The following is a 27,830-nucleotide window of genomic DNA, read 5'->3' as shown; positions in this document are numbered from 1 at the left end:
AAGCATATAATAGCAGAGAGATGGTCATTACAACTAAGTATACGCAAAGCAGGGGAGAAATTGATGAATCTAAAGATGACAAATTGCATACAGGCAGTGACAAAGTCAGGACTAGAACCCTGGACTTCTGATTCACTGGAAAGTGCCCTGAAGTTGTTGACCACCCTGAAATCTGAGATGAAGAAGGCCTTGCTGATCTTTTTCTCTTGTCCTCAGTCTAGTCAGATTTACATCCAAATGTAACATTTTGATTTGACCATAGGTATATGATTGTCTGAATTATCATTCCATTAGCCAAATTCTTCATGGTCTCATGGAAGATAGGGAGGGAAGATAGGGACATTTGGTTTCCAAAAGCCACATCTTGGGCACTTTGGATCCTTATCCTTGGAGGATCTATGTAAGACATTTTGCACAAAAGTATTTTGCTTTCTTTAAAGCCTAATATCTTTTAAAAACAATCTTTATGTTCATGAGAGGAGCTGATGACAGTCCTGCTGTGTCACTGGCATAATTGAAGTACTCAGTTGTTCCTGCTGTTAAGCAGCATCTAACAAAGTCTTCAGATACAGAAGTTGCACCCAGATAAGTGATTGTAGGGGTCTGGAAAACCTAAGTAGACCCCGTTAGTGTCTGTACAACAGCAAAAATTATTTTTCTGTATGTTTTGTTTTGGTTCCCCTGCCCAAAACAATAGGTGGAATTCTTTGAACCCTTTTGGGATAGTGGAGAACCGCGAATTGGAGAAAAAGGAGCAAGAGGCTGGAAAGCATGGATGCACCAACAAGAAAAGGGTGGCTGGATTGCTCTTAAGCCTGGTATGCCTACATCAATATGTGTAGTTGTATGTCCATGTGGTGTTCTAAACATTTTGATTAGAATGACACAAGCTGTTTTTTCTTATGTTTTTGCATGCAAGTTTAAAAAAAAAATTACCAAGATTAAGATAAAGTATATCACACTTCACAGGCAAAAGCATGCGTTGAGTGTTCTATGTGCAACATTGTTTATGGAATATTGTTGCCCTTCCTAGGGATGAGGGTTAAGGGAGAGGATGACGTATCCTCTGCTCTGTGCTGAAAAGGCTAAAGGTGTGAATACTTGGTTGAGACCCACGCCCAGCTAAAGTGGAAAGAAACTACTTCCCTTAAGACCCTTTCATCATATTGGTAGACCAGGTGGGATTATAGTATTAGATGGTAGTTGCCTCAAGGATTCTATTTCTAGAATCAGATTTCAGTTTCTTATAGCAAATATATAGCAGAAATAGGAGGAAAACCTTCCCTTTTTCTTTGTGATGCAGAAAACAAAGAAATTTCATCTCCACTTGGCTGGAGTGCTTCTGGGTGAGCAGGGGTGCAGAAAACACCTCCCTGCTGCTTAGCCCCACCTTGTCTTCTGGTCTGCAGTGCTTCCTTAATGTCAAGGACTATTTCTCAAACAGACACATCTTGAAGGGGAGCAGGGGGCTGGAATGTGTCTAACGAAAGATGAGCTGTCTCTGGTTTTGCTGGTCCTGCTGCTGTAGCAACTCTAACAAAGCAAGTTTGGCTTTGCTTTTAGTAAACAGAGGAACTGAAAAATGATCCTGTGCTTCCCTTGTCCCTGGATTAAGATGGAATTTCCTTGCCCCTCAACTGAGGTCAGCAGTTCCACTACTGATGGCTATGGACGTTTTCCCCACAAATTGGGAAGGCTGAGTACAGAGTAGAGAACCACTGCCTGTCTTGGGCAGGTCCAGCGTATATCAGTGCTTTTACCCATGCATGCCAAGCCCTGAAGTTCAGGTGCAATCTATAATCGAGTGTAATCTCTAAAACTGTTGATTTTTTTTTTTTCCAAACTTTGGCTAGATTGTGGAAATGCTATCATTTTTCATAGAGTTGCTGGCTAAGGGAGAGGCTGTAGATCACAAAAAACAGAGAGAGAGTAAAAATCTTGCCACCACCTGTTTGTTTTACCTGAAATTTAAGAACTGGGAATGGGAGTGTTTCATCTAGTTAATGGCAAATGTCAGGATCAAGAATTTGGAGGTGGCATAGAAATGGCCTGATTTTTGTACCAAAAATAATAGTGCAGGTAACCATAAATTTTGAGGACTTTTTTTTCCTCAGCAACAGGAAAGAAAAAAAAGTATTTGAAATATCTCTACAAGCTTTGCCTTAGCCTACAGGTGCTCCTCAGTTCCAGCACAGAATTATCATATTGCTGACACAGGAAAAACATGCTAATTATATCTAATAGTCCAGAAGGATCATCATAAAAGTGGGGTCTAGTTACGCACTGCCTTTTGTGTGTGTTTAACTGCATTGGTTGTTTCAATTGCACATTAATTAAAATGTTACAAATACCAGGTATTTGAAAGTAACGTTGCCAAGCTTGGTTTGCAATGTTTAACATCATAGTATTTTTACTTACAGTGATTTTTCTCAAAATGTTTTATGCACATGAGTATCCATAGAGCACATTTGAGTTTGTATGCCCAGGTGTGAAGTGAAGAACCTAAGTTGCACAAAAAGGTGACTCACTGTTGTCTGTTGCTTGCAAACTGCTGGTGATAAAAGTGGTCAGCAGCCTGTCAGTGTTGTCTATTCTCCTCTATGAAAAAGTTTGAGTGCTGACACTGATTCATTGGTTCAGAAGTTTGGAAACCTCCTATTCTTACGGAGGTGGTGTCAAAACCCAGAACTGTGATGTGGAAATTTTCAGCACTGTCTTGTGACTTTTTTAATGACACTGCATTTGTTTACATTTTTAATGTCGTTAAATTGTATGTCAAGTCTGGCCTTTGGATTTGGTGGATTACTTTTTCTTTAATAAATTTGTGTGTGTATGGGTGTCTTGATTTGGTTTTAGATGATGATGATGAAGAGGAGATAGATGAGGATCAAGAAATAAAGGATAAAACTCTCCCCAAGTGGCATATTTGGTTGGATATTGAATATTCTCGTGAAGCAAGGCATTGGTTACCTTGGAGGCCAGACAAAACCAAAAAGGAAATTGAAGAAGACTGTGAAGATCCAGAAAGACAGGTCACTGTGCTGTAACAAAACACTGTGCTATAATAAGACAAATTATCCTTTCATTTCAATTAATTGCCAATGGATATTTTAGAGGAGTAATCCTTTTATAATTTGTAAAAAAAATTTTTCTTTGTTTGGAATTCAAAATTTAGCTGAGGTTTCGCTCTGAGACTTCTGAAATCCATGGGAAGCTCATGGTAAACTTCAGAAAGGGTCGTAGGTAAATTGTCTTTGCTGTTCTGTGACTTCTGTCATCTGTATGTGGAAATGTCACAGAAATCTGTGTTTAAGAAGATATGTACATTAAATAAATGTTTTGTTGCTTTCAAGTCGTATAGTTGGATTTTTCAGGGTTTGGGTTTTTTTGTTGGTTGGTCGTTCCCCCCCCCTTGGGAGATAGGTCAAGTCAGACATTGATTTTCAAATAAAAGTGTGTTAAATGGCCTAAGCAATAAAATAGTATCTTTCAGACTTCCATTGTGTAAGTGTTCTGTGAAGGCCTTTGATACTCAAGGGCAAAGAAATGTCTTGGTAGCAAATTTACAGTCTGACTTGAAGAACACATTGCTTGTTTAACTTGTCTGGTTTTTGTTTGAATGACATTCTGTTACCATTTGATAGTAATTATGAATCTTTATTGACTGGAAGAGGTTCTTTAAATTATGCAATCAAATAAAATTAGCAAACCTGTAATTTATGTAATTAATGGAGTTTGTTTTAATTTGGATTTTTTTTTTTAGGTATTATTTGATGATCTTGGACCATCTTTAATCCAGCTTTCTAATCCAGATCTTCAGTGTCAACTACTGTACTCATTTTTGCAATTCCTGGGAGTGCCATGTACAAGTAAACTCTTTCCTTCCAACCTCTATATTGCCATGGATGAAAATAACATCTTTGACAGTGTGTTTTCTGATGAAAAGCCACTGACTTCTGTTGATTTTCCACTTTCTGGATTCAACAGTATTGGTCATATGGACACAATGCTACAAGGGAGACATCACATAGGCCACTACAAAGAAGGAGAGGAGTTCATACAGAATGTTTTTCATGTTCTATTCCTGCTATTTTCAGGAAAGGAAAAATCTAACCTGTCCGTTTGTTGGTTACAGTATGAAATATCTAAGGTAATGAGGAATCTGCATATCATCACTTTTGTGGTGTGTGGCTTTCTTGTCTATTAATGTTTATACTGAATTAAAATAAATATGGGTGAAAATTAAGTCTTGTAGGACTAAGTAGTCAAACCAGGAAATGACAGTTAAGATTGCACTGGGGGGGGAAAAAAAAAAAACAAAACCAAACCCAAGCCCCAGATCCTTTTCTTCAGTACATGTTACACAGAGGCATACATGTAACAAAATATTTTTTGCAGTTTTGAATATTATATGACACATTGCATGCTAGACAGGAATGGATGCAAGTGATTTTTTACAAGGCAAAGTGAGTCAGCCAAGTACTTTTACCAAATGATTCTAAGTGCATAATCCCCAATACCATGATAAGAGCACCTTATCAATAAACTTACTTCTTCCTGTACAAGTTACATTTGTAGTGTTATTGAAGGATATAACACCTTATCACTTGAATATGGATTTATTTAAGTAGAACTGCTCTAACAGATGCCCACAGAAGGATGAGAGTCCAGGTTGTCTTCCTAATGCTTCAGAAAGTTTAGTATTGTGTTTCCTTACGGAGAAGTTCCCTGTCTCTTACCCAAACACCACCTGACCAGGTGATCTCCTGTAATCTTCCCATCCAATCTCCAGATTTGTCTGTCAGTGCAATCCCCACTGTGAAAAGCTAGTTGAAGGTTTAATTGTGCTAGTCATAAACTGCATCTGGCCAGACAGGATCATTTATTTTACTTTACTCAACCATTACCAGTTAGCAGCTCTTTATTTAAGCAGTTGGGCTTTTAAAAGAGTGAAGTTTGGTAGTACTTAATAGCAGTGGCAGGAGTAAGAATGATAAGCCTGTGTAATTTGGCTGTGCTGGAGGGAGCTGACAACAGGCAGTTGTGACAACTTACAGTACTCAGTAGCAACAGATCTGGCTGGTGGCAAAATATGGAACAATATGAAAATAAATGCAGTAATGAAATAAAAAAATGCTGTGAGCTTTTTTTTTTACCTTTCTTTTCCCACCCCTCTCAAAATTAATTCTGTTTATTCTCACCTGCAGGTAGTTCAGTGTCTCCAAGCAAAAAACAAGAAGAAGCTGAAAGCACAGGGGAGGAAAAGTAAAAAGTTGGCCAAGAATCTTCTTAAAGCACCTGACAACCGAAACCACCTTTCTCTCTGGAAACTGTATGCCTACCTAGAATGGCTGCTTGGTAACATTGATGATGCCAGGAAGGTGTTTGACACAGCTCTTTGCACGGCAGGGACAGGAGGATTGAAGAGTCCCCAGCTCTGCAGCCTCAGTCTGCTTTATGCTCAGCTAGAAGTGGAACTACTAGAAAGTATAGAAGGAGCTGTTATGTCACGTGCTGTTCATATATTGACTAAATTGGCTGAAAGTGGACCATATGTGCCCTATAGTGGACAAGTGTTACCTGTGAATGTCTTGAAAGCTCGTAAAACATATGAGCATATGCTGCAAAATTATTTAAGTAAAACACCTGTTTCTGATCAAGATCCAGCCTGTGATGCTAATCAGCTGGTTAACTTGGTTGGTTGTTATGCACTGTTCCAGTATTTGACTGTTGGGATTGATGCTGCAGTATTAATATATGCACAGACTTCGGAAAAACTTGAAGCTGCTGGTCCACAAACATGTGAAAATACTGGAGAGAATTTTGGCATTCAAAATTTTCCCACTGCTCTTGAAGCTGTCACACTGTTGCATACAAATTTACTCAGATTCCACATGAAAATTAGTGTTTATCCATTGAATCCTCTGCGAGAGGCACTAACGGAGGCTCTGAAACGGTATCCTAGCAACCAGTCTCTTTGGAGGTCATATATCCACATCCAAAGGAAGTCTCACAGTGCTAGCAAAGCACGAAGATTTTTTGATAGTGTCACAAGGTCTACTAACTCTTTAGAGCCATGGCTGTTTGCAATCCAAGCAGAGCAGATGAGAAAAAAACTCACTGAGAGTGTCCAGAGGTAATACCTTGCAGCTCCTTGTGGTTATGCTTTTTTTGATCTGTCTGATCACTTAACAGAGGAGAGAAAATGCTCTCATAGTTCTCATTTTGCATATGAAGAAGCTGTAGCTGGGGAAGGTTATTTGTTCAAGACTGAACAGTGAGTCAGTGGCAGAATCCTGAATAGAATTAAAAACCTAGTGATAGTCTCGTCCTTTTGACTGGATCAGATTGTGTGTTGCTTTGTGTTTGATTACTTGCTGCTGACATCAAGATGGTATGCATTTAAGTAATTTTTAAATAACTAAGAGCCTACTCAGATGGCCAAGGTAGACACTGTGAGCTTAGAAAGAGCTGCATTTTAATACTACAGCAATAAGGAGATAATACAGAGCTACGTTGCAATTTCTGACTGAGCTCGCTACCTTACTCCTGGATCACAGAATATAGTTGCAGCAGATCTGTTTCCACAGTGAATACTGGAGAATTTAGTTTTCATATGGGGCTGTTGCTAGGTGGAAGAGGCTGGAAATTTCCTGAATTTGCAGTGTGATATGGGCTCAGGTGTTTTGCTCCTCGGAAAGGAGTAAAGGGTAGGGGATGTGGGGAACAGAGGGGTGTGTTCATTCTTAAGCTTAGTCTCTAACTGTTGTCTACCCGTTGCTTGGAGCTACCTGTTCACTGCTACCTGCATATCTCTAATAACATTGGCAGCTTGGTTCCTTCTGTCTGCACATAGCAACAGAGGTTTCTAGGAAAATGTTATCAGGAAGCTTTACATAGCGGTAAGCCTGCAATATCCACACTTGATGAAACTGCAGAATTATCAGTATACTTCAAAATGGTGGTGCACCCACTGCTTTGATTGCCACAGTCTGGCAACAGGCACGCATACATGATAGCAACATTCCTGAGCTGTCAGTATATGCCATCTTAAGTTGTAATAAGAATTTTACAGCTACCAAACGTAAAGGAGTATTGTAGTTTGATTTACTGTTAATTACAGACTAACACTGTGATAGGTTTTCATTATTGTTACAGGAAACTAAAGTTTCCTTACTTTCCTTACTGGAAACTGATGTTAAAATTCCAGAATGATTATTTTCTTGGTGACATTCAGTTTCTTTCCAGATTGTTCTCTGCTAGCATAGCCTTTCCTATAGGTTATATTTGTATAGGGGGAAGTTAGATGTTGCAAGAGCAGACCTGAGCTACTGCAACAGAGAGATAAATGGCCCGTTGGTCTTGTGTAAAACTAATGTTTATGTTATTTTGACAAACTAAGAAAATGCCTGTACGATGTGTGACTATTTCCTCTTCTGTTCTATATTTCTGCTTAAGTCCACAGATTTCATTTAAAGGAACGAACATGAAGGGTAAAACAGTAGCATATATAAGTCAGCGTGAGGTACAGTGCTTCAAACAATTACATCATTTTCCCTCATGGCAAAGGTTAAGATGAGAGGAAACATGACCTCAAAACCCTTGAAAAAAGAGGCAAGTTAGGAGCAAGTGTTTAAGGATGAGTGGAACAAGCTGGCAATCCAAGAGAACGCACACATACACAAGTGACATTGCCATGAGTACTCCAGGCTGTTTCTTCAAGCTCAAGCACCAAAAAAAAGCCAGTCTGTATCAGCTGTAGATAGAAATTAATGCTTCAGTGAAAACACATACCTGCTTTTGTGTTATGTCTGGAGCTTAGGGATTTGAATCTCTAGGTGAAAAAGAAAATTATTGTAATCATGGTTCAGACGAAGAGCTGTAATCCTTGATTCTTGTTGGTCTTGATCCAAGACCAGCATACAGCCTTAAAAAGGTGATGGGTAAATTTGAACAGGCTTGCCAGGGCACCAGAAGAAAACTTGCTGATCTAGACTTGAATTTGGTTTGAGCCACTATGCCAAGCTTGGAATGATAAATGATCTTGAATGAAGACTAAGATAAGTATTCTAAGATCATATAATAGTGGATTATTGGACTCAAAGAGAAATTGTCTCTTCCAGTTGGACAGGGTTAATTTTTCAACATGCTAAAAGAATTTTCACAAAAATACCTCATTTATCCTTAACTGATTTTCCTACATAGAAATTTGCTAATTAGATTAGAAAGTGCTAAAAATCTGGTTTATAACATTCAGTTTGTAGTATGTAATGCAAAAACCTGGATATATACAGTGGTGCTATGTGAACAAAGACAGTACATTGATCTTTACCCTCTCTTACCTGGATGTGGTCCTTTAGCTTGGGTTTAAGGGACTGTGGTTTCCTTTTTCCTCTGTTTCAGGGCAGACGTTGGTGAAATACATTCTACTATTCCTGAAACTGGGTTAACAAATCGGATTGTAGCTTTATTTGAACACGCAGTTCAGAGTGAAAATGGTACCCACTGTCCACTGCTGTGGAGAATGTATTTGAACTTTCTGGTAAGAAGAGTATTGGTTTTGTTTTGTTTTGGGTTTTTTTACCATATTTAGAATTTCTGGTGAACATAGCTGCAATACTGGATGAAAAAGGAATACTAAATGCTGCCATACTGATACAATTTGCCAGGTGATATATTTGAGTTGTAATGCTCTTTATTGCTGGGAATATTAAGGAAAATGTAATTCACATGGATTAGAAGGAGTAATGGCTTCTGACAGCATAGTTTTAATACAGATGCAGGCAAGTTATTGTGGCTGTGATCTTATATAGATGAAAAGTATGTTATAACATGCCAATAGATGGATTCCACCCAGTCTTACTCACAATATAAAGGTAAGTGGACAAGGGATCAAAATTTAAGAAAAGAGGAAGCAAATTGTAGGGACTTAGGATTTTATTATTTTTATGTAAGTAAAATCAGCAAAGATGACTTGTATTTATCTTTTAAACCTACTTTAGGGTTCTGTAAGGAAATTATAAGGACTTTGATATTTCAGTCAAATCTAGATCCTGATTTTGTATAACTTCACAGAATGACAGAATGTTTGAGGCTGGGAGGGACCTCTGGAGATCATCTTGTCCAGCTCAAGGAGGGCCACCCAGTCCGAGTTGCCCATGACAATGCCTAGATAGCTTTTTGAGTATCTCCAAGGAAGGAGACTCCTAACTTTCTGGGCAACCCATGCTAGTTCTCAGTTACTCTTACAGTAAAAGTGTTTCCTGATGTTCGGGGGAACCTCCTGCGTTTCAGTTTGTGCCCGTTGCCTCTGGTCCCATCACTGGGCACTGCTGAAAAAAGCCTGGCTCCCTCTTCTTTACATCCTTACTTCACATATTTATATAAATTGATAAGATCCCCCCTCTGAGCCTTTTCTTCTCCAGGCTACATGGTCCCCACTCTGTCAGCCTCCTTTTATAGGAGAGATGCCCTAGTCCCATGGCCCTTCATTGGACTCTCTCCAGCATGTCCGTCTTTTACTGGGAAGCCAGCAACTGGGCACAGGATGCCAGGTGTGGCCTCACCAGTGCTGAGTAGAGGGGAAGGATCACCTCCCTCAGCCTGCTGGCAATGCTTTGCCTAATGCCATCCAGGTCCCTCTGAATAGCCAAGAGCCATGAAGATTAGTAAGGGCTTGGTGCATGTGTTGTACAGGGAGAGGCTGGGAAACTTGTGATAGTTCAGCCTGGAAAAGCGAAGGCTCTTGGAAGATACTGTCAATGTATATAAATACCTCATATGAGGGTGTGAAGACAGAGCCAGACTATTCTCAGTGCTGCCTAGTGACAGGACAAGAGACGCTGGCCACATATTGAAATACAGAAAATTCCATTTAAACATAAGAAAAAGATTTTTCACTGTGAGGGTGATGAAACAGTAGAACAGGTTGGCCAGAGGTTACAGAGTCTCCTGTGGAGATACTCAAAACCCAGCTGGATGTGGTTCTGAGCAGCCTGCTTTTGCTGACCCTGCTTTGAGCGGAGGGGTCGGAGCAGGTGGTCTCCAGAGATCCCTTCCAACCCCTGTGATTCTGTGAAAAACTTAAGAGGCAGAATGCTACTGAAAGCTCTTTGCAGAGCAGCAAAAGATGTGTATGCATCTTGGTGCACAGCTCTGACAACAGGGTTTCCAGTGGAGATGCATTGCTGTTCAGTAAAGGGAGATCGTGACACCACAACAGCACAAGCTTCTACAGCCAGTGTATCGGTAACATGAAAGAGAACTTCTAGATTTTAAGAATTGACAAGGGAACCTGCTGACTTTCAGCAACAGTACTGAAGTAGTCAGAACAAGAGAACATGTAAACTCATGATTGAAGATCTCCAAAGATCTCAAAACATTTAATGTATTTTCAGTATTTTGGAATTACTGGTTTGTTTGGTTTTTTTTTTTGATTTGCCATAAACCTCCGTTTGTTAAGTGTTTTTCAAAGTAGCCCAACTCAAAAGATTTCTTCACAAGAACTCTTTCTACCTATAACTGGATGTCTGAAGCTAAGGAGACAGTTCAGCACTCTGACCTCTGCTACCCTTCTCTTGTTAAACTTCTTGATAGCTGTGTGCTCTGCACTTGTATCACAAAGTTGAACGGGTACTTTGAGGAAAAAGTTTTTAACTCCTTCCAGATAGATGCTAATTTGACATAGCCATTTTTGTCTGTAAAGGGGATTCAGCCTTAACAAGCTTCTGCCGAGTAAGAAGATGTACGTGCATGATCTCCTCCATGCACAAAAGTAATGTATTATCACCTTCACCGTACCCAAGATGCTCTTGTGTAGTATATGTGTAGCATATTGGGTGTAAGTTTTGGTTAATGGTTTGCACTCTTGCCCATTGCATTATGATTGTCAAATACAGGCAGGGGCACTGACTTTAACTGAAATGCTCAGCAGAGGCTCTTTCTGCTGGTGTTTGTGCTATTACTTGTCTTACAAGTAAAGCCCTGAAACTCCTTCAAGACATATCTTCGATCACGTTGAAGAGTGTAATTGGTGTCACCAGTGTAACCGGTGAAGCTGCATAGCTACCATGATATGTAGTGATAAGGATTCCTCAGCAGAACAACACTTGAGCTTTTCAGCAGTAATTTCTTTGTCTCAGAGATAATTGGTTTTTTATTTCAGCTATTATTCCATTGAAGTATGAACATTTTTTTCTCACACAGGCTTCACTAGGAAAAAAAGAAAAAAGTAAAGGATTGTTTTATAAAGCCCTTCAAAACTGTCCGTGGGCAAAGGTAAGCACAGAAAAAATACAAACCTGTCATTGTACTTGAATCTTTGAAGTCCTGTATTTTAAAAACAAGTTAGACTTTAACAGTTGTTGTAATGAGTTATACGCAAATGAAAGGAGAGATTTCTGAAGAAGATTTTTTGCAAATAAGAGATGCACCTGAAGTGGAAACATAGTGGTCAGTGGTGTGTGTGTTTCAGAACAGAAAGGTGTAGCATCACATGAGGCAAGGAGGTAATGAAGTCCCCTCTGCATGATCTAGAAGCGATCGTGTCTTTCAGACAGTGTTTTGTCATGAGCACAGTAGAAGCAGAGATATACAGGCAAATAAAAATGTATTTAGTTAATAGTACAAGAAATTATTCAGGAGCACCTGCAACTCCTGAGGTAACGTGTGCGTATATGCTGCAAATGCTCCTGTGCTGCTTGACCTACCTTTTGTCTTTTTGAACAAAATTATGTCATGAGAATTGGAAAAGACTTGATTAAACATCTGCATAGCTGTCACTGCGGAAGTACTGATTCTGTTTTGTATTATTTTGAAGAAATATATTTCTTATGTTCTTCCTACAGAGTTGTTTGCGTATCTACATACTACCTTTTACTATGTTTCTTGCTACAATAGATGGCACACAAAATGTTCTTGTTGTCTTTCTAGGTTCTCTATATGGATGCAGTAGAGTATTTCCCTGATCATCTGCAGGAGACGCTTGATTTAATGACTGAAAAAGAACTGAGAGTGCGGTTACCTATGGAGGAGCTGGATCTACTATTAGAGGTTTAAAAGAAGACTCTAGATGAGTGGAGGAAGTACAGAAGCTAGTTCCAAAACTAGCAGTTAGACCTGTCTCTCTTCAAACAGGAACTCTGTTGGGACTTGGGTACTATGTACTTTTTTTTTTAAGGCTTAGGGATGGGGTTTTTTTTAAGCTTTTATATAAATTGCTATCAAAATGGAGTTCTACTAGCTGCCAGTATGCTGGAATAAAGTACTGCATTTTGCCCACAAAAATGCATCTGTTTCTCCGAAGTATTGCTGAATTCCCTGAAGTATCCGCAGAAGGATGCCCTCTTATAAATAGCCCACGTTGGATGTTGCCCACATTCCTAATGCTATTGTTTGGAGTTACATTCCCTAGAGTTCAGCAGAGATTCAGTACATGCCAGCTCTGGTTTGGTGAGCAGCACAGGAAATAAACATCTGCCAAATGGATGCTCCACTGTCCCCCAGCGGGCAGACTTCAGTGGTTTCCTTCAGCCTGGTATGCAGGCGCGTGTATGCGTAACTACCCAGTCGAACAGCCGTTACACCTGTACGAACGCTGTTAGTAAAAGCTACACCTTTGCTTGAGCAGGCACCTATTTTGGACTTGTGTATGTTTGTTTTGACAGATGACCATTTAAATACAAATATTTATGAAAAATATAACTGCATATTTGAAAATACAAAAGGAACGTGAATTATTTTTTATTAATTGAACTGTGAGTGTATTAAAAATGAAAATGTATCCATACGCATCTCTAAGCAGCTCACTTTTAAACACGATTTTGTAATTGATTACTCACTTTTAATCCAAATACAGGCAATCATCATGGGAGAAGTAGAGGTCTGGTCTGTATTTAATCCTCGCCAAAGGCGCAGAGTCGTCAAAACATGATTGTTTAATTAGTAGCTTCTACTCCGAGAGTCTTTAGGCAAGCTCCTAGAGAAGTAGTATGTAACAATTTAAAGAGAGAGTTGTGTTATGTAAGAGAGAATATGCTGAAATACGTAAAGGAGTGTTTAGCATCCCTGCTCTTGAGACCCAAGTACTCAGAAATGGGATCTTCATCTGAAGGGAGGGTACCTGCAGCTGCTGAATCCTCAAAACTGCTTCAGAGGCTTTTCGGGAGAAAACCGTCACTAACAGCAGTAACACAACTGGGATCATCCAGCTGGGGAGAGCTGATTACATGGAGAACTCTGGCTGGACAAAGCCATGCAACCTATGGCTCGGTTTTGCCTCTAGCACCACACTACAAGATATAATACACTTCAGTTAGAAAGGAATAAATGAAGTGTAGCCTAAAATTATTTTAAATATTACTGGGAATATGCAGAACATTAAACAGCATTACAGTTCTTCTTAAGAGCCTTATAATATTGCTGTGGTTGCAAGTGGTGCTGGTTTTGCTATGAAGTAATTGATCTGTCTTTGTATGAATACATATTTTATTTTTAAAATCCATGCTGCTTTCAGAAATGACAGAGCTCCTGAACTGGAGGTGGGAGTTGCTCTGTGCACTGAACAGTAACATCACAACTTGCATGTGCGTGGTTTTGCGCTCCTGTCAAAGCAAAATGCCATTTCCTCTAGAGGCCTGGACGGGCCGTGGAGAGCGGGGAAGCGCAGTTGTGCCCCTGCTTGTGTTTCTCCTCAGAGTCCAGGATCACAGGGCTGCCCAGGTTGGGAGGGACCTCGGAAGATCGTCTGGCCCAACTTTCTGTGGGACAGGGAGCCTAGGTGAGATTATCTAGCAGCGTGTCCAGTCACATCTTGAAAACCCGCAGTGGTGGCAGCGGTGACTCTTCAGTCACTTTTCTACGCGTCCCCTCCCCCGGGCCCTTTCCTTTGCACAGCTCTGCCCTTTGCTGCACTCCTGCTGCTTCCTTTGCTGGGGGTGGTCAGAGGCCACTCGCTTACTGGAGCTCCTGGAGCAAGTCCTGCCTGTTAATTCAGACCCCAGTAGCTTTTTCTGCCCTGATGGGGAATATCCTGGCTGTTCACTTTCTCATGATCTTTATTACTTTTGTCTTGAGCTTTGTGACTCAAGTTCAGAAATGTTGGAGAAAGTGACAGAAGTTAAATTCTGCTGCAAAAGGTAAGAATTGAATTTACAAATACGTTTCTTTTTCAGCTGCTATTGTGGCAGACAGCGTACCAGAACAGGGTTCTTGGTTTAGCTTAATACATTGCAGCTTTCCTTCAGTTGGTTGAACGACCCATCTCTGTGGTTGGTGCTTCTGGCCAGCGTTAACAGCCATGTCCCAAACAACAAAAGCTTTGCTTGCCACGTGGTGTAAACCTTCAGCCCCTCAAGCAAGGATGAGCTCAGCTGCTGTAACTAGGAAGTGCTAAAAAATCACTGGCTTTTTGTGAGCGTTCCAAGGAGACAGACCTCATAAGGTTTGTAAGAATGGGTAATAAAACTTTGCTGCTTGTTTTTCTATCTATCTCCAGAATAAAAACCAAAACTATTTCAGGGTTCTTGTCATGAAAGACTCCATTCAGCTGTAGGGTTTGTGGTTAAAAAAACAAACCACTTAATTTTTACATAGAAAAACTGCATCGCTTGGCCTTGCTGCTGCCATTGTTGTTACAGCGCTGGCGGTTACCAAAGGGATTGCTCTGTGTGCAATGGCCCGTATTTGCTCCCACAGAAAGCTCCCAGAACAAAGACCGCACATTGCTTAACTGTGGTCTGTATATGCGACTGTATATAACCTTTAAAAATCACATGTACATTTGGACATTAATTACTTAGACCTTAACAAGCTCAGCGTATGCTACACCGAGTACCTGATGAGCAGCGTACGCATCGCTACAACTTAGTGAACTAGAAATGTACCGCCTACGGGGATGGAGCTGCAGGCAGTGGCTTTGTTTAGAGGGGAAGAATTCATTTTAAGCGTATGCTGCAGAACACCAAGCACGTGACTTGCCGCTGGCATTCCTCTCGCTACCGCTAGCACCTGGGCTGGCCAGCGCCAGTGCCGTGCCTGGACGTACATCTTGCCTGGGGCAGCGCAGGGCTGGAGAACCCCCTGCAGTGCTGCATCCTTTTAAAGCCGTTCTCTAACTCATAGTAAAGACCACTTGTTTATAGAATGAACTGTAACCCTCTTGGGAAAAACAAATTTGTAAACTGATGTTACAAGTACCTCACCACATTCAGAGCTTTAAGAACATGAATGAGCAGCCACATTGCTGCCTTGTAAGCACAGGTGCTCAATAGAGGTGGGTGCTTCTGACGTGTACTGATGTTACTTAAGGTTGCATGTTTTTTCATTACTTTTTAGGACACTGATGTTACAAGTGACTTTCATCCTAGTTACTTAGCCCCAAAAAAGATATAGAAAAGTAATTACGTTAATAACAGCAGCAATTATACAGTAGTTGTAAATGACTGCCATGCCTAAGGACTGACAGGGGGGCACCTGCTTACACGCCCCTCGCTGCGCCCTGTGGTACAGCCGCAGGGTGCTTTGGAGCCCCGAGACAAGCAGTAGCGCCTTTTCTTGAACGCAACAGCCAGTCCAATGTACAGAGCAGACCTCTGCCACCAGGACAGTGCAGTTCAAATGGATGTTTTATTGGGAAATGAGGTGTTACACTGACTGAAAAGCCACAACCCAGCAGGACTTAACCTTCAAGAACGAAAATTAGCTAGACTGTGTGGTTTTACACAAGGCTGTCATCAGCACAGAAAGAGCTCCTGATAGGCCCCCCAAGAGCCAGGTGACTTAAAGATACAGTCCCTCGGGGGTTCCCTCCTGCTTCTTATAGAGAACATTCTCTTTAGACTTCTTGAAGTCTTCATTCGTTACTTTCATTCGCCGTTCCCTCAAAGCCATCAATCCAGCTTCTGTACAAATTGCCTGAAACAGAAAGCAAGAATAAGTTACTGTCTGACCCTTCAGGCCCCACCTCAGAAGCCAGCAGCACCTGGCTCTGTAGCAGACATGAAGAGTGTTAAGAATGTAATTTTTGCTAAGTCTGATACGGCTCAGAAGCGCTGAAGCATGTAAACAATCTGGATAAAGCTAGGTGAGTGCTCCTGTAGTCAGAGTAACGCTTCCAAGACAGAAAAGCAGCTTCACAAGAGTATTTCCCTCCTGCGAGGAACAGATGCATCCAGCTCTGTTACAAGCAGAGGCCTGTGCTCGCCTTCTGCAATGAGACGAGCGAGGAACCTGCTGTCGCGTTTGGTTAAGCTCATTCGCGTGGTAACACCAGCAAGGGTTCTAACTACTTGAAAAAAGCAAACTATGTGTGTCTGAACCTTCCTAACCTGCAGCTGCATTTTTATCTGCTTGCAGCATAGCCTCTAAAAATGCTTCTTACCCTGCACTATCTCAAGTACTGTTTACCTTGCACATTTGTCCAAGATCCCCCATTCTCTTTCTAGCTTCCCCTTTGCTACTTTTAAAACTTGATATTCAGAGAAGGCAGGTACTTAACTCTTACCAATACAAACCACCCCATAATTATGATCTGGATAAATTTCCCATTTGTAAAGCTGAGTATGTAGCACTCTTAAAGCCATCCAACTGTCCCTCAGTGGTGTAACCACAGAGAATTAGACAACAGTTTCAACAGACAATATTTCTGGATGCAGCAAAAATGAGATCTGATTTGTGTTTTCGAGTGTAGCAATGGTGACATACGCTGACCTTAATATCTGCACCACTGAGATCGTCTTTTGCCATAATGAGCTCATCCAAAGTCACATCATCTGCCAACGTCATCCTGCTTGTGTGAATCTGAAAGATTCGTTTCTTGGTCTTTTCATCAGGCAGAGGGAACTCTATTTTCCTGTCGATACGTCCTGTCCAAAAGAAAAGTTCGGTCAGGTTTTTTCTGTATGCAGCTATTGGAAACAGAGCAGGAAGAACATTTCATGGTTAGACTGACAGTGACTTTTTCTTCACACCACAGTCACTCCTGTCTTAGAACAGAAAGTGAGACCAGGGTATTTGCCATGAAGAGGAAGCTACCGGAGCTGACAGATACCCTGCTGCTGCTGAAAAAGTCTGAGTTGCTGCAGGTAAGAGACACCTCACCTACGAAACATGAAAAACCTTTCCTGAGTCACATGTAAATCTAAGAACAAGCCCCGTGTGTCATCATGCAGGAAAGTGTTAATCAAATGCTTATGTTCTTGTAATAAATTTTATTCTGCTGTGAGCTTACATTTAGCTCTGAAGTTTAGTTTTCTGCCACATACACACACACAGACACACGAAGTAAATCACTGTGGCAACTTGAAGAACTCTTCCTCCCTACAACAAGCCTCCTAAAAAACCCCCAACAACCCAAACAAAAGACCTAACTGAAGGAGGAAGGTTTTGCCTAAATAATTGTGTTGCAAGTCCCTACCAGATGTTGCTTTATGTCAGTAGGGACGTTGGATGTTCTGGCACTCGTTGTTCCAACTTTAATGAGCTTTCTTTTTAAAGATATTTTCCATCTACAGATCACTTGTTTTTAGTTTTACAGTATCTTTTCTAAAAAGGGTTGGTGGAACCAGAGAAGATATTCCAGACTGTCGTACACAAAGGTAAATCAGCCTACCAAGCTGCTAGAAGGGCCCTGGTTGCTCACACAATGGTTATAATTTAAATACCCAATAGGTGTAGGAAGTTTCCTTCCAACAAATTTCAGATCATCTTAGCTTGTCTTTTAATACCTGTATAGTACTCTCTCATCTGTACTCTAACAGCAGTTGTTCTTGATTCGGAGGGGGTAAGGCTAAGATGGTGACAAAACCAGACTTTTTTGAAGAAACACCTCAGCAACTTTGTGCTGTGGAGTTCTCTCTCTAAACCCCTTGGGTCCACCCGGTCTAGCGACTGCTCAGAGTAGTTCTTTGACAATTTTATCTCAAATTATCTTTGCTCTCTGTCCTACCTCTGTTACTTTAGGAGGAAGATCTTTACCACCTCTTCAATACTTCAGATTTACTGGACAACACTAACAGGAGGCTTAGCTTATTCCTTTGATCTCCGTGTTGCTTTCTACCTTCTGATGTAACAGACCCTACAGACTTATGTTTCATTGCATTTTTAGTGGCCATTTAAAAAACACTACTTGTGCCTGTTCAAGTTCTTGGCTCAACGTGTAATATGTACATCAAATTCTCCCCAGCTCACCCCCCAGACGCCAGGCCGGTAAGGAGCAGAGCAGTTCCCTTGCAGCAAAATCCAGGCTCTCATTGTCAAGGCTCAAGTTCTCACCTCTGAGGCACAAGTGGAACTGCCCTACCTTCCCCAGCTGCGGAAGGTGTGAACGAAACGCTGCCATCGCGCTACCACTTGCCTTAACATTACTGAAAATACCTGTGCCCTCTTCATACAAAGGAAGAACACTCAAATCATTTGTGTATATGTAAGGGGAATTAACACATTTCTTCTCTTCCGCAGGTTTCTCTCCCATTTGGAAACTTGTGAATGGGTCCGGTTTTAACAGATACACCCGCACAGATGAGATGGTGAATAAAGACAACCCAGTAACTTGCATTCTCTTCACCAGCCCATGTTTTGACAAGTAATGACAAGTCCTTTCGCAAGAAAGGCGACTTAAGCATGCACAGCGGGAAGTCTCTTACCTGGCCTAATTAAGGCTGGGTCCAGTGTTTCTATTCTGTTTGTAGCCATGATAACCTTGACATCCCCCCGAGAGTCAAAGCCATCCAGCTGGTTCAGCAGCTCCAGCATTGTACGCTGGATCTCTCTCTCACCACCTGAATTTGAGTCATACCTTTAAGAAAACAATGTAGTCAGGAAAAGCACTGTGCAAATTTAAGAACATACTTCAAGTAACTACCACAAACATATAAGCAAAATAGTGTGTGGTCGGGTTTGGTTTTTTAAACACCCATACCCAATTTTTTTTTTTTAATTTAATGTTCACCCATAGAAAACAAGAAGTGGGATTTCAGAATCATATCGTGACATCTAGGGAAGTAGACACTGAACTATTCCTGTAGCTGCAGAAAGTAACAGCAATCACATGAAGGAAATCTGTCCTTTTTCCTTGTTTATTATGTATTTGGAAATCTTTTTTCCGCTAACAAAATGAACAAATTAACATAAAAAGGAAGAAACCCTAATTCTTAAAAGCACATGCATCCGCTTCGTAGCAAATACAGCTTGTCACTCGTTTTTCAGTTCAGAGGTTTTCCCTGCACGCGCAGTTTCGGCTGTATGCCCTTTAGCCTTACCACCGCGGATCCTGGTTTAACTCTGGTCTTCCTGAGACACAGGTACCAGTGGCCCTATTTCTGTGCTCTGCAGCTCAGCTGTTTCACTCTGCTAGTGTCCGACTAGATAACCTACATGTGAACCGCTCACCCGTGTTTAGGAACAGGTTGAAGCAACATAATATTTATGAAGAATTGTGCGTGTTATGCACTTCACCATCAGTCCAACCCCTTCCAGATGTGCTGACGTACATGAGGCAGAAGCTGCCTTATACTGTCGCTTCAGGCTTGTAGCTGCATAGTAACATGTGTAAGCACCTTTTTAGTTATTTAAAAAATACATTTGACTACTTTAAAGACTATTTGTATTGGACAGTTCCAACCAGCCTATGGAATTTTCGAAGGAATACAATTTGGATACAAGCCAAACAATAGTTTAGTGCAGCACAAGCAATGCTTCTCCATGAAATTACACTCTAACTTAGCACATAATATTCCAAGAACAGAGGTATTTAGCGACCTACCTGGAGAGGCAAACGACAAATGGATATATTCAGTATTAAGTACACTTTACTGTTGAATCACTGAAGCCAATTACTGCAGATTTGCACTTCAAGAATAGCATAAGAACTTGCACACAGTGCCTCTATTTAAGACACTCTGTAATAGAGGTGTTACCAGGTAGCAAGAGAACAGAGGTTAAGTCTCGAGTCATATCTATTTAATATGAAAAGGTCATGATGTATTTTAGTTTAAAAGAAGTTCTTTGAAGTTTTACTTGTTAAAAAAGCTTACATCAAAAAGAGCATTATGAAAATGATAACAGAGCTAAGAAACTGAGTATCAACATGGTTGCAAAAGAAGTGCTTCTAGTAGACCTTTTACTGTCCCTGTCAATAACGTGTGTGTGAAGCAGGAGCTGGAACGCCGTACCTCTTTGTCCCGATGGCATCAATTTCATCAATGAAGACGATTGAGGGAGCGTGCTCTTCAGCCACACGGAACAGCTCGCGCACGAGCTTCGGACCATCGCCCAGGTATTTCTGTATCAGTTCTGAACCAACCACTCTCAGGAAGGTTGCTGAAGTTTGGTTTGCCACTGCTTTGGCTAGCAAAGTTTTACCTGTTTTCAGTTGGAAAGAAATACTGTAATTAGTTTGCAGGGGAGTGGAAAAAAAAAAAGTGCTTTAACAAAACAGTCATGTCAAATTTGTGACAGACTTGGCAATGCTTTAATACTATGCAAGCATTATTTATTTTATTTGCGTTAGCTCAGCGCAGCTGTTACTGTACTGTGAGATACCTGTGCCAGGTGGGCCATACAGAATGACTCCTTTGGGTGGCTTTATACCCATCTCTTCATAATATTCTGGATGGGTGAGAGGAAGCTCCACAGACTCCTGCAGCACAAGAAAAGCAAACCTCAGTTTTTCTAAAGAGTGAGCGCTCTCCACAGAAGTTCTGTGGGGATCTCAAGAACAGCATTAATAAAAGCAACAAAAGCAAAAAGACTTTAACTAATTTCAAGAAAGACCTTGACAAACAAGTGTCTCTGCTGCCTCCAGTTCTAAGGCAGACAGCCACTCTATCTAAACAGGTCTTCCTATTGCTTCCACTTGACACACGGAAGAGCAGCAGTGAGTGTTCCCCATCTCCCAGCCTAAAATGCATCATGCTGAGTTCAGAACCCAGGAGTTCCTGACGCCCAAATACTCATGGAGGTCCTTTTGTTGGGGGGGACCCTTGTGAAAGGATGCCTTCCACCATGACTTACCAGACACTACAGATCAATATTTTAAGAGCACTTGTGATTTTGGACACCTACCCAAAGCAGTAAGGTTGAGTTTTACTAGGGTTTGGATAGAGCTCTGCTGGTAGGGGGGAAAAAAAATCCAAACGAAAAATCCAAACACAAAACAACCCAATGAAGCAACACACAAATGCAAAACCAAAACAAGCCAAAAGACTGTACCCACCAAATCCTTAGATTGCACAGCATCAGCCACTCAAACCCACCTCTGCGCTTTTTACAATTTCTCATCTTGCAACAACCAATAACGTTACATGTTGTAAAACAGTAAGTTATTGCACAGATTTTATTTGCTCAGAGCTCTACAGATTCCACACATTCCACAGCAGCTGTGAAAGGTTTCTGCGCGTACGGTTTGTGAATGGGTACGCTACTCACTTAAGAGATTTCAGCCTGCCTAGCAAAATCAAATGAAGGAATGCACTAGCAAGACACAAAAGAACATGACATGCCCAGCAGTTGGTCCTGCTGCTGCACCTTCAAGCTCCCAGCACAACAGCTACATTACTAGCTTACTTAACAGTGGAAATTAGTACAACTGAATACCTTGATTTCTTGAATCTGGTTGTCAAGGCCACCGATGTCAGCATATGTTTCTTGAGGAGCTTTCTCCACTTTCATCACAGTAACTAAGGGGTCCGTGTCATCCATCAGGACTCCTATTACAGCATGAACCTAATTCAAGCATTAGGAGTTGTCAAAGAAATCAAGCAGGATTTTTAATACAAGCTCAAGCCTAAACCCAATGCCCATCTATTTAGGTGTGTGAAATAAACAGCATTAGCTCTCAGACCCTGCAATCCTGTGATTCTCAGAAAAAAAAAGGCCTGTTAAAAACAGTACAAGAAGTTGTGCCTCACTTTATAAAAACAACTCACCTTATGATTTAGCAAAACAGAGCAGCCTGGCTCTAGCAGGTCCTTGTCCACGAAAGACAGAATACTGACGTAGTGTTCTGATCCTACTGACGTGGACACGATAGCATGGTTGTCATCAATGATCTCCTCCAAGGTGCCCACGGACATCGGTGTTCCCCTCAGATCATCCACCTTTGATCTTTCTTCCTGTTGTCAAGAAGAATCCAAGAAACAACTCAAAAAATATGGGCAAAACCATTCTTGTACAACACTGGCTCAACAGTTCACACCGAGTGTAACAGAACCAGGCCTTGCTACTATTGTTTTGCTGCCCCAAAAGGCATAAAAGCATAGGCTGGTAACAAAATTCACCATTATTTTAGTCCTATCCTAAGGACACTACTATATGGATGGAGATAGCTAAAGCATTCTTTCTCTACTGATGGATATTTGGGTGCTGCACTTCGTCAGATCACTGAGAAACAAAAAACTACTGTGTCCTCATCTCTAGTAACCCATGCTTGGGCTAAAACCATTAAACCACCAGGAAAAAATAATCCTCTGTTTTCTGGACAGGAATTGAGATTTAACAAAGAATTGTAATGTACATAATACGCTTGTATTGCCTTACACATTCATGGTGCTTTGTTTCCATTGCTTTTGTATGAAGTAGTTTACATGGGAGTGCTTATTATAATATTAGAAGTAACAGTTCACTCAAACCTCACCTCTTGTTTTTCTTCTAAAGGTTTCATCTGTTCTTGATTTCTGATAAATTCTTCCTCCATTAAAAGGTAATCTTTAATTCTCTCCAATTTCAACAATTTGAGTCTGCACTGTGTGTGAGGAGTCACTGTAAGCAGAATCACAATATTTTAGACCAAGTTTGACACAGTACCAACTATTTACTAATTCATTACCAGAAATTCTGCTTTATTTTCTGGCAAGAACTTCCACATGAGCAATGGTCACTATTTTACTTGTCCCACTGTAATTCCAGGTAAAAAACATTTTAAAAGATAACATTTCTCCTGCATTTCTCCTCATTTCAATTTCTCCGTCTCGCTTACCTGGGAGTTCATAGGCTGCATCTCACATAACAACAGTCTTATTCAGTGTTTTTACATTAATTAGAAATAAAATTACATTTGGCCTTCTGTTGAATCGTTTGCAGCCTACACAAAGCCAGATCTAGGGGAGACGAGGGCTCTGCACTTCTTGAATAGCGGACAGTCCACAGGACTGCCAGGACAGGCAGAATGCTTACCCAGGGGGAGTTTGCTGGCAGCATCTGGTCCCTTTGTTTTCTTCTTCTTTTTCCCCACTCTGGTTGGAACTGGAGGTTCATATTTCTTCTTCTTATCCTTATTCATAAAAAGAATTGCATGGGGAAAAAAATCAGGACATTAACAACAAAAAAACCCCACAGATGTCAAGCGCACAGACTGAGGGAGAGCTCGACTTGAACTGAACGGCTACATAATAAAATTGTCTCTTTTATGATATATAGTGAGAAGCCCAAAAGGAATATTATTTTTTAAGAAAGTTAAAAAATTTCTCCTCCTGCTTATTTCACATCCTTTTTTTAAATTTAGATTTCTGCCAATTTCCAGTGAATACAGAACACAGACAGCTTAAGCCTTTAGTAAATCACAAACAGAACTCATACATGAAAGGATGAGGAAAATATTGAATCTGATCATTTATGGCGCATTTTAATCAACAGGTATCATGCATTCAGTTTGCCAGCTCAGACACAGCTGCCAAGAACGTCACACTTCCATCTCCAGAAGGGAGCTGGGAAGGCCTCTAAGAGTCCACAACATGAAGTACTGACCTCGTGCAGATGACAGTCATTTTCAAACCAAACCCAGTTACTGAAGAGACAGCTTAAAGGCAACTAGTCTTTCCTAACCCAGAGAGATTTATAGTTCTATTTTCTAAAAAAATAAATCACTACTGCCAAATAGTTTCAGTTTTCCTTTCCAGTTAAGCCCCCTTTTCTGTTTTTGAACAGCAACCTGTTTTTACCAATGCACACCCAGAAGAGATAAGGACATTTCATCAAAACTAGCAAGAGCACAATTTTGTGCAGTTGCACATACAAGAACAACAACAAAAAACCCCCTGTAAAATAAAACCTACTGCAGCCAGACCCTGTAGTGCCACACCCATAGTTCATCCTCTAAGTAACAGTATTTGGTTTTAGTTACCTTGTCATCCTTCTTGCCACCACCAGGACCATGTCCACCACTCTGACTTTGACCCTAAGTAAAAATTAAAAAAACACAAAACAACAGCCAAATGTAAGTACGTTACCATGAATCTTGAAACCCACAGGCAGTTCCATGTAAACAAATGCCATAATTAGATCTCTCCTATCTCAACAAAGTACTAATATATTACAATTAATCGTCAAAACCCAGTGAATAAAGAGAAGATGGTACTTATGAGGCTGGGAAGGCCACGTTTTTTGGGGTGGTTCTGACTCGTACTGCATCGCACTGTCTTGCTACAGTTTTAGCTCATTCCTCGCTAGTGTAAATCAGTCGAGCGCCACTGAGCAAGGGGTACCACGAAGAGCTCTCCTGCGCTCTCCTACCGGCTGGCCGGCCCGCCCGCCCGCCCTTCCTCAGGCAGGCGAAACAAACCGGCGCTGCGGCCGGCGGGCCGTGGCTTCCCCGGGGTGGCGGCTCGCCTTCCCGCCCGGCGGGGCCCCGCAGACCCCCGGCTACAGACCGACCCCCGCCCCTCCCACAACCGCGGAGAGGGCGGGGCCGCCCGGCCGCGCTGCCCCCGCTCCTGCCCCGCCGGGGCCGGCCCGGCGCCAGCCGTGACTGCGCAGAACCGCGGGCGCCGGCGCCAGGACACCCGGGCAGCGGAGGGGAAAGGAGGGAACAGGCGGCGATGCCCAGGGAGAGGAGGCCCGTCCCGTCCCGTCCCGCCGCAGGGCCGCGCCGCGGCGCCCCGGGAGCAGCCCCCGCCTCACCATCCTGCCTCAGCGTCCGCCGCACCGGAAGTGCCGCCTCGACGGCGGCCGGCGAGGGACGCGGCGGCGGCGTCACTACGGGGCGCGGCGAGGGCCAAACACGAGGGGCGGCCTGGCCTGGGCGGGGCGGAGGCGCACGGCCGCCCGGCTCGGCGGAGCGAGGCAGCGGGTCACGTGGCCCCGCTGCGCGCGGCCTCCGTCGGCTGTCGCTCGTCCCCGCAGGTGGCCCCGTGGCCACCCGCTCCGCCCGCCGCCCTGCCGAGGCTCCGGGTCGCCGGGGCCGCCGCTGCCTCCTCGCCTGCCGGGCCGGGCCGGGCCGGGCCGGGCGGGGGCCCTGCCCCTTTGCCGCCCGGGTGGCGCCGAGGCCTTGAGGCGGCCGTGCGGGGAGTCAGGCCGGCGCCGAGCAGCAGGGGGCTCCGGGCCGCTGCGGCTGGCGCCGGGCACCAGCGAGAGCCGCGGCCGCCACGGCGTGCGCCCCGGCCGCGGGGTTGGTGTGCGCTTCGAAACGCTCTTGACCAGGGCTCTGGGGTCTCGGTGATCGTTCCCTCTGAAAGCCGTTCGGCTTGCTGTTACTCCTGCCTGCAGAGGGTTCAAATGAACTCTAAATTTGTCCGCTTGAGAGCGACGATCGGTTTACTGGAGAACAAGTGATTTCTGCCCCGACGGCGGACACTTTGTGGTCAGTTTTCAATTACCACTTAAGTTGCATTAGCTTTTGAATACAATTTCAGATTAGCAACACTTTTCACTTAACAGAAGAAACATGTTGTAATGGCTCAGTGGAGAAGATGTTTTCAACAGTCTGCTAACAGTCGCTTTTGCTTCAAAAGTGTGAAAAACTTTCTCCGCACAGAAACCTAGAGGAAAGCAGAGTTCTCTCCCCGTATTTCTCAGTTGCTCCCACAGTTTAGTTCACATCAAAACCAGAAGCTCAGGATATGTATTAAAGCTTATAATAACCAGCTGCCACAACGTTAATAATCAGAAAAATGATACTAAAGCCTCTAAGTATGCTGGGAAAGTATGCCTCAATCCTGGTAGCTCAAGTTACCTCCCCGAAGTGCTACTCTGCCGCTAAGGAAAGGGTCTTCCCAGAAAGAACAAAACGCTCTGGTTGTGTTGTGCCACACGTGGAAATGTTCAAGAGCTTGCAGCTCTTGCCTGCGTTGTGTGCCTGCTTGGGGCAGCCCTGCTCCTGTCAGAGGTCATGGGAGGCTCTATAAAATACGTTGTCATGAAGGATTAATCCATCACAGCTCGGCCTCGTACATACTGCAAACCCTCCTTCCAGTGCGTGGCCTGGTACTGTGGAAGAAGGTATGAGACCACTGTGGAAGATGGCAGCTTTAAAGCTGAGGAGAGTAGCCCAAAGTATGGAAAGGAACAAAACCAGAGCTAATGCTTTACGACACTGATAGCAGGCTCTTCTATTGAGACCATGTCCGGACAAGCACAGGGAGCACTCCTTGCACCCCAGGGTTCCAGAGTGCTGCTGGTGCTGCTTGTTCTCCACCTGTAGCATGAGCTGCCGTGTTTCAACTGTTCCAACAATATCAACAGGCATGTGTTTTGTGTATAAAATGCCAATTACTCTTCTTCCCAAAGTTTGTTTTCCTGTAACATTTTTCCATCTGTATTTTCAAAATAGGCATCCAACCTTGTTGTAAAGTTATTTGCAGAGAGAGTAACAAGAAAAGCTTCTCAGCAATTAAAAGATGGAAATATAAAACAAAGTGGCAGTTTTTTTCTATGTCTAGGAATGAAATCTAAGCTTCAGGAGTTTTAACTGCCAAGAAAGAAGAGATGCTGTGACCTTTCTGTTAGGACTTCTTGCTGTGAGCTGACCCGTGTGGGAGTGTAGAGGCAGAGGAAGAGCAGCAAATATTCTGTGATCTGTTTTTAAAGTTACAGGGGTTTTTTTTAACTAGACCTGATGCTTCCTTCCATCTCTTGCATCAGCTAGTCAATATAAAAGCATAGTTGTTTGTGTGTAAGAATTGCTTTTCTTATGAGTAGCACTGTAAGATCACGGGTAAAGTTTTCAGGAATTCCCTCCCTCCAGATAAACCTAATATTTGTACCTACAATGAGCCCTATCAATCTGTAATACTCCTGGGGAAATGCAGCAGAAACTTTCAGTGCCTGCTTTTGAGGTTCCCCAAGGCAAAGCGCAGACTGAACAGAAGCATGTGCCCAACCCAGAACCAAATGCCTGGCCTGGGCCAAGCCTGTCCTACACTGCGCCCTTGCACCAGAGGCCCCCTCCCTGTTTGGGGTCCGCAGCGGCTGCTCCCCGTCTGCCCGCTGCAGAACCCAAGTGCCTGCCTTCTCTGCGGGGGCGCTGCCCACTAGTGAACTCTGGGGATCTTCAGATGCTTCCTTGTCTCTGGGCTGAAAATCTGTGATGAGATATTGTGGTGTTGTGTGGGCAGTCGGTATGGAAAGGCAGGGTCTTTCGGCTGCTTTTCAGTGAGCATCGCTATCAGCAGAAAGGCTGTAATCCACATGAGGGTACCGTCTACAAATACTTATATTCTGTTTTCACCCTGTTAACCAGCATATAGGTTGTATTTATATCTGTTGCTGTTTTTTCAGTCTGAAGATCAGAGTGTGCATGAAAAGGGCCTTCACTTTAGAGCAGTCGGTGGGGTGGGGATACACTTCGCTTTGATGTTTTTTCTTTCACACTTTCTCTAGAATTCCTGTCTGAGTAGGGAACTTTCTTAATTAAATACTAATGTAACTGACTGGGCTGTGTAGAAATGTGTGAGATTTTGATAATTTACTTTGGTTCCATTTGTTCACAAAAGTTACTGTTTTGCACTGTGGCTTTAATCTGATTTTTCTATTACTTTTATTCTTCGATGGATTAGCTGTCATTTTTTTCTTATAAAACCCTGATTTTAGTGGCTTGTAGCTTTGCAGTCATTTGAAGTGGA

At 42.5% G+C, this 27,830-nt stretch overlaps 2 protein-coding genes and 1 long non-coding RNA gene across 5 annotated transcripts in view; 2 read left to right on the top strand and 1 right to left on the bottom strand.

The window, feature by feature from the left end:
* Positions 1-12,724, top strand: part of NRDE2 (NRDE-2, necessary for RNA interference, domain containing) — a 32,879-nt gene extending 20,155 nt beyond the window's left edge. The window contains exons 8-14 of one of the 2 annotated variants that reach the window (XM_064460553.1): positions 698-818; positions 2,857-3,032; positions 3,764-4,150; positions 5,208-6,136; positions 8,404-8,542; positions 11,206-11,277; positions 11,932-12,724. In XM_064460553.1, coding sequence (XP_064316623.1) covers positions 698-818; positions 2,857-3,032; positions 3,764-4,150; positions 5,208-6,136; positions 8,404-8,542; positions 11,206-11,277; positions 11,932-12,057 — 1,950 coding nt within the window. In that variant the 3' untranslated portion in view covers positions 12,058-12,724. The other variant, XM_064460554.1, reaches the window with a different exon arrangement.
* Positions 12,725-13,492: 768 nt separating this feature from the next.
* On the top strand, positions 13,493-18,647 carry LOC135315020 (uncharacterized). 2 transcript variants are annotated; one of them, XR_010374453.1, is made up of 3 exons: positions 13,493-14,135; positions 16,973-17,081; positions 18,457-18,647. It is a non-coding gene; the product is annotated as an uncharacterized LOC135315020 (long non-coding RNA). The 2 variants fall into 2 exon arrangements; XR_010374454.1 differs by lacking the exon at positions 18,457-18,647 and adding an exon at positions 17,526-17,688.
* PSMC1 (proteasome 26S subunit, ATPase 1) lies at positions 15,608-24,977 on the bottom strand. Its single transcript, XM_064460555.1, has 11 exons — positions 24,892-24,977; positions 24,116-24,169; positions 23,170-23,266; positions 22,631-22,755; positions 21,924-22,109; positions 21,592-21,720; positions 20,539-20,635; positions 20,169-20,358; positions 18,642-18,793; positions 16,708-16,862; positions 15,608-15,912 (listed from the first exon to the last, which is right to left on the bottom strand). Exons 1-11 carry the CDS (start codon positions 24,892-24,894, stop codon positions 15,778-15,780), a joined length of 1,323 nt encoding a protein of 440 aa, XP_064316625.1. The 5' UTR covers positions 24,895-24,977; the 3' UTR covers positions 15,608-15,777.
* Between the last annotated feature and the right edge of the window lie 2,853 nt (positions 24,978-27,830).

The sequence above is a fragment of the Phalacrocorax carbo genome, chromosome 9, assembly GCF_963921805.1.
Source record: "Phalacrocorax carbo chromosome 9, bPhaCar2.1, whole genome shotgun sequence".
Taxonomy (NCBI): Eukaryota; Metazoa; Chordata; class Aves; order Suliformes; family Phalacrocoracidae; genus Phalacrocorax; species Phalacrocorax carbo.
Note: the sequence above shows the minus strand (reverse complement) of the source record. Positions and strands in the feature narration are given on the sequence as shown.

Bases quoted from the DNA above. Each gene is read 5' to 3' on its own strand.
- PSMC1 (XM_064460555.1), bottom strand. The intron at 21,721-21,923 runs GTGAGTTGTTTT...TGCTTGAATTAG, and splicing joins CTGTTTTGCTAAATCATAAG to GTTCATGCTGTAATAGGAGT. The intron at 15,913-16,707 runs GTCAGCGTATGT...TTTCTGTTTCAG, and splicing joins TCAGTGGTGCAGATATTAAG to GCAATTTGTACAGAAGCTGG.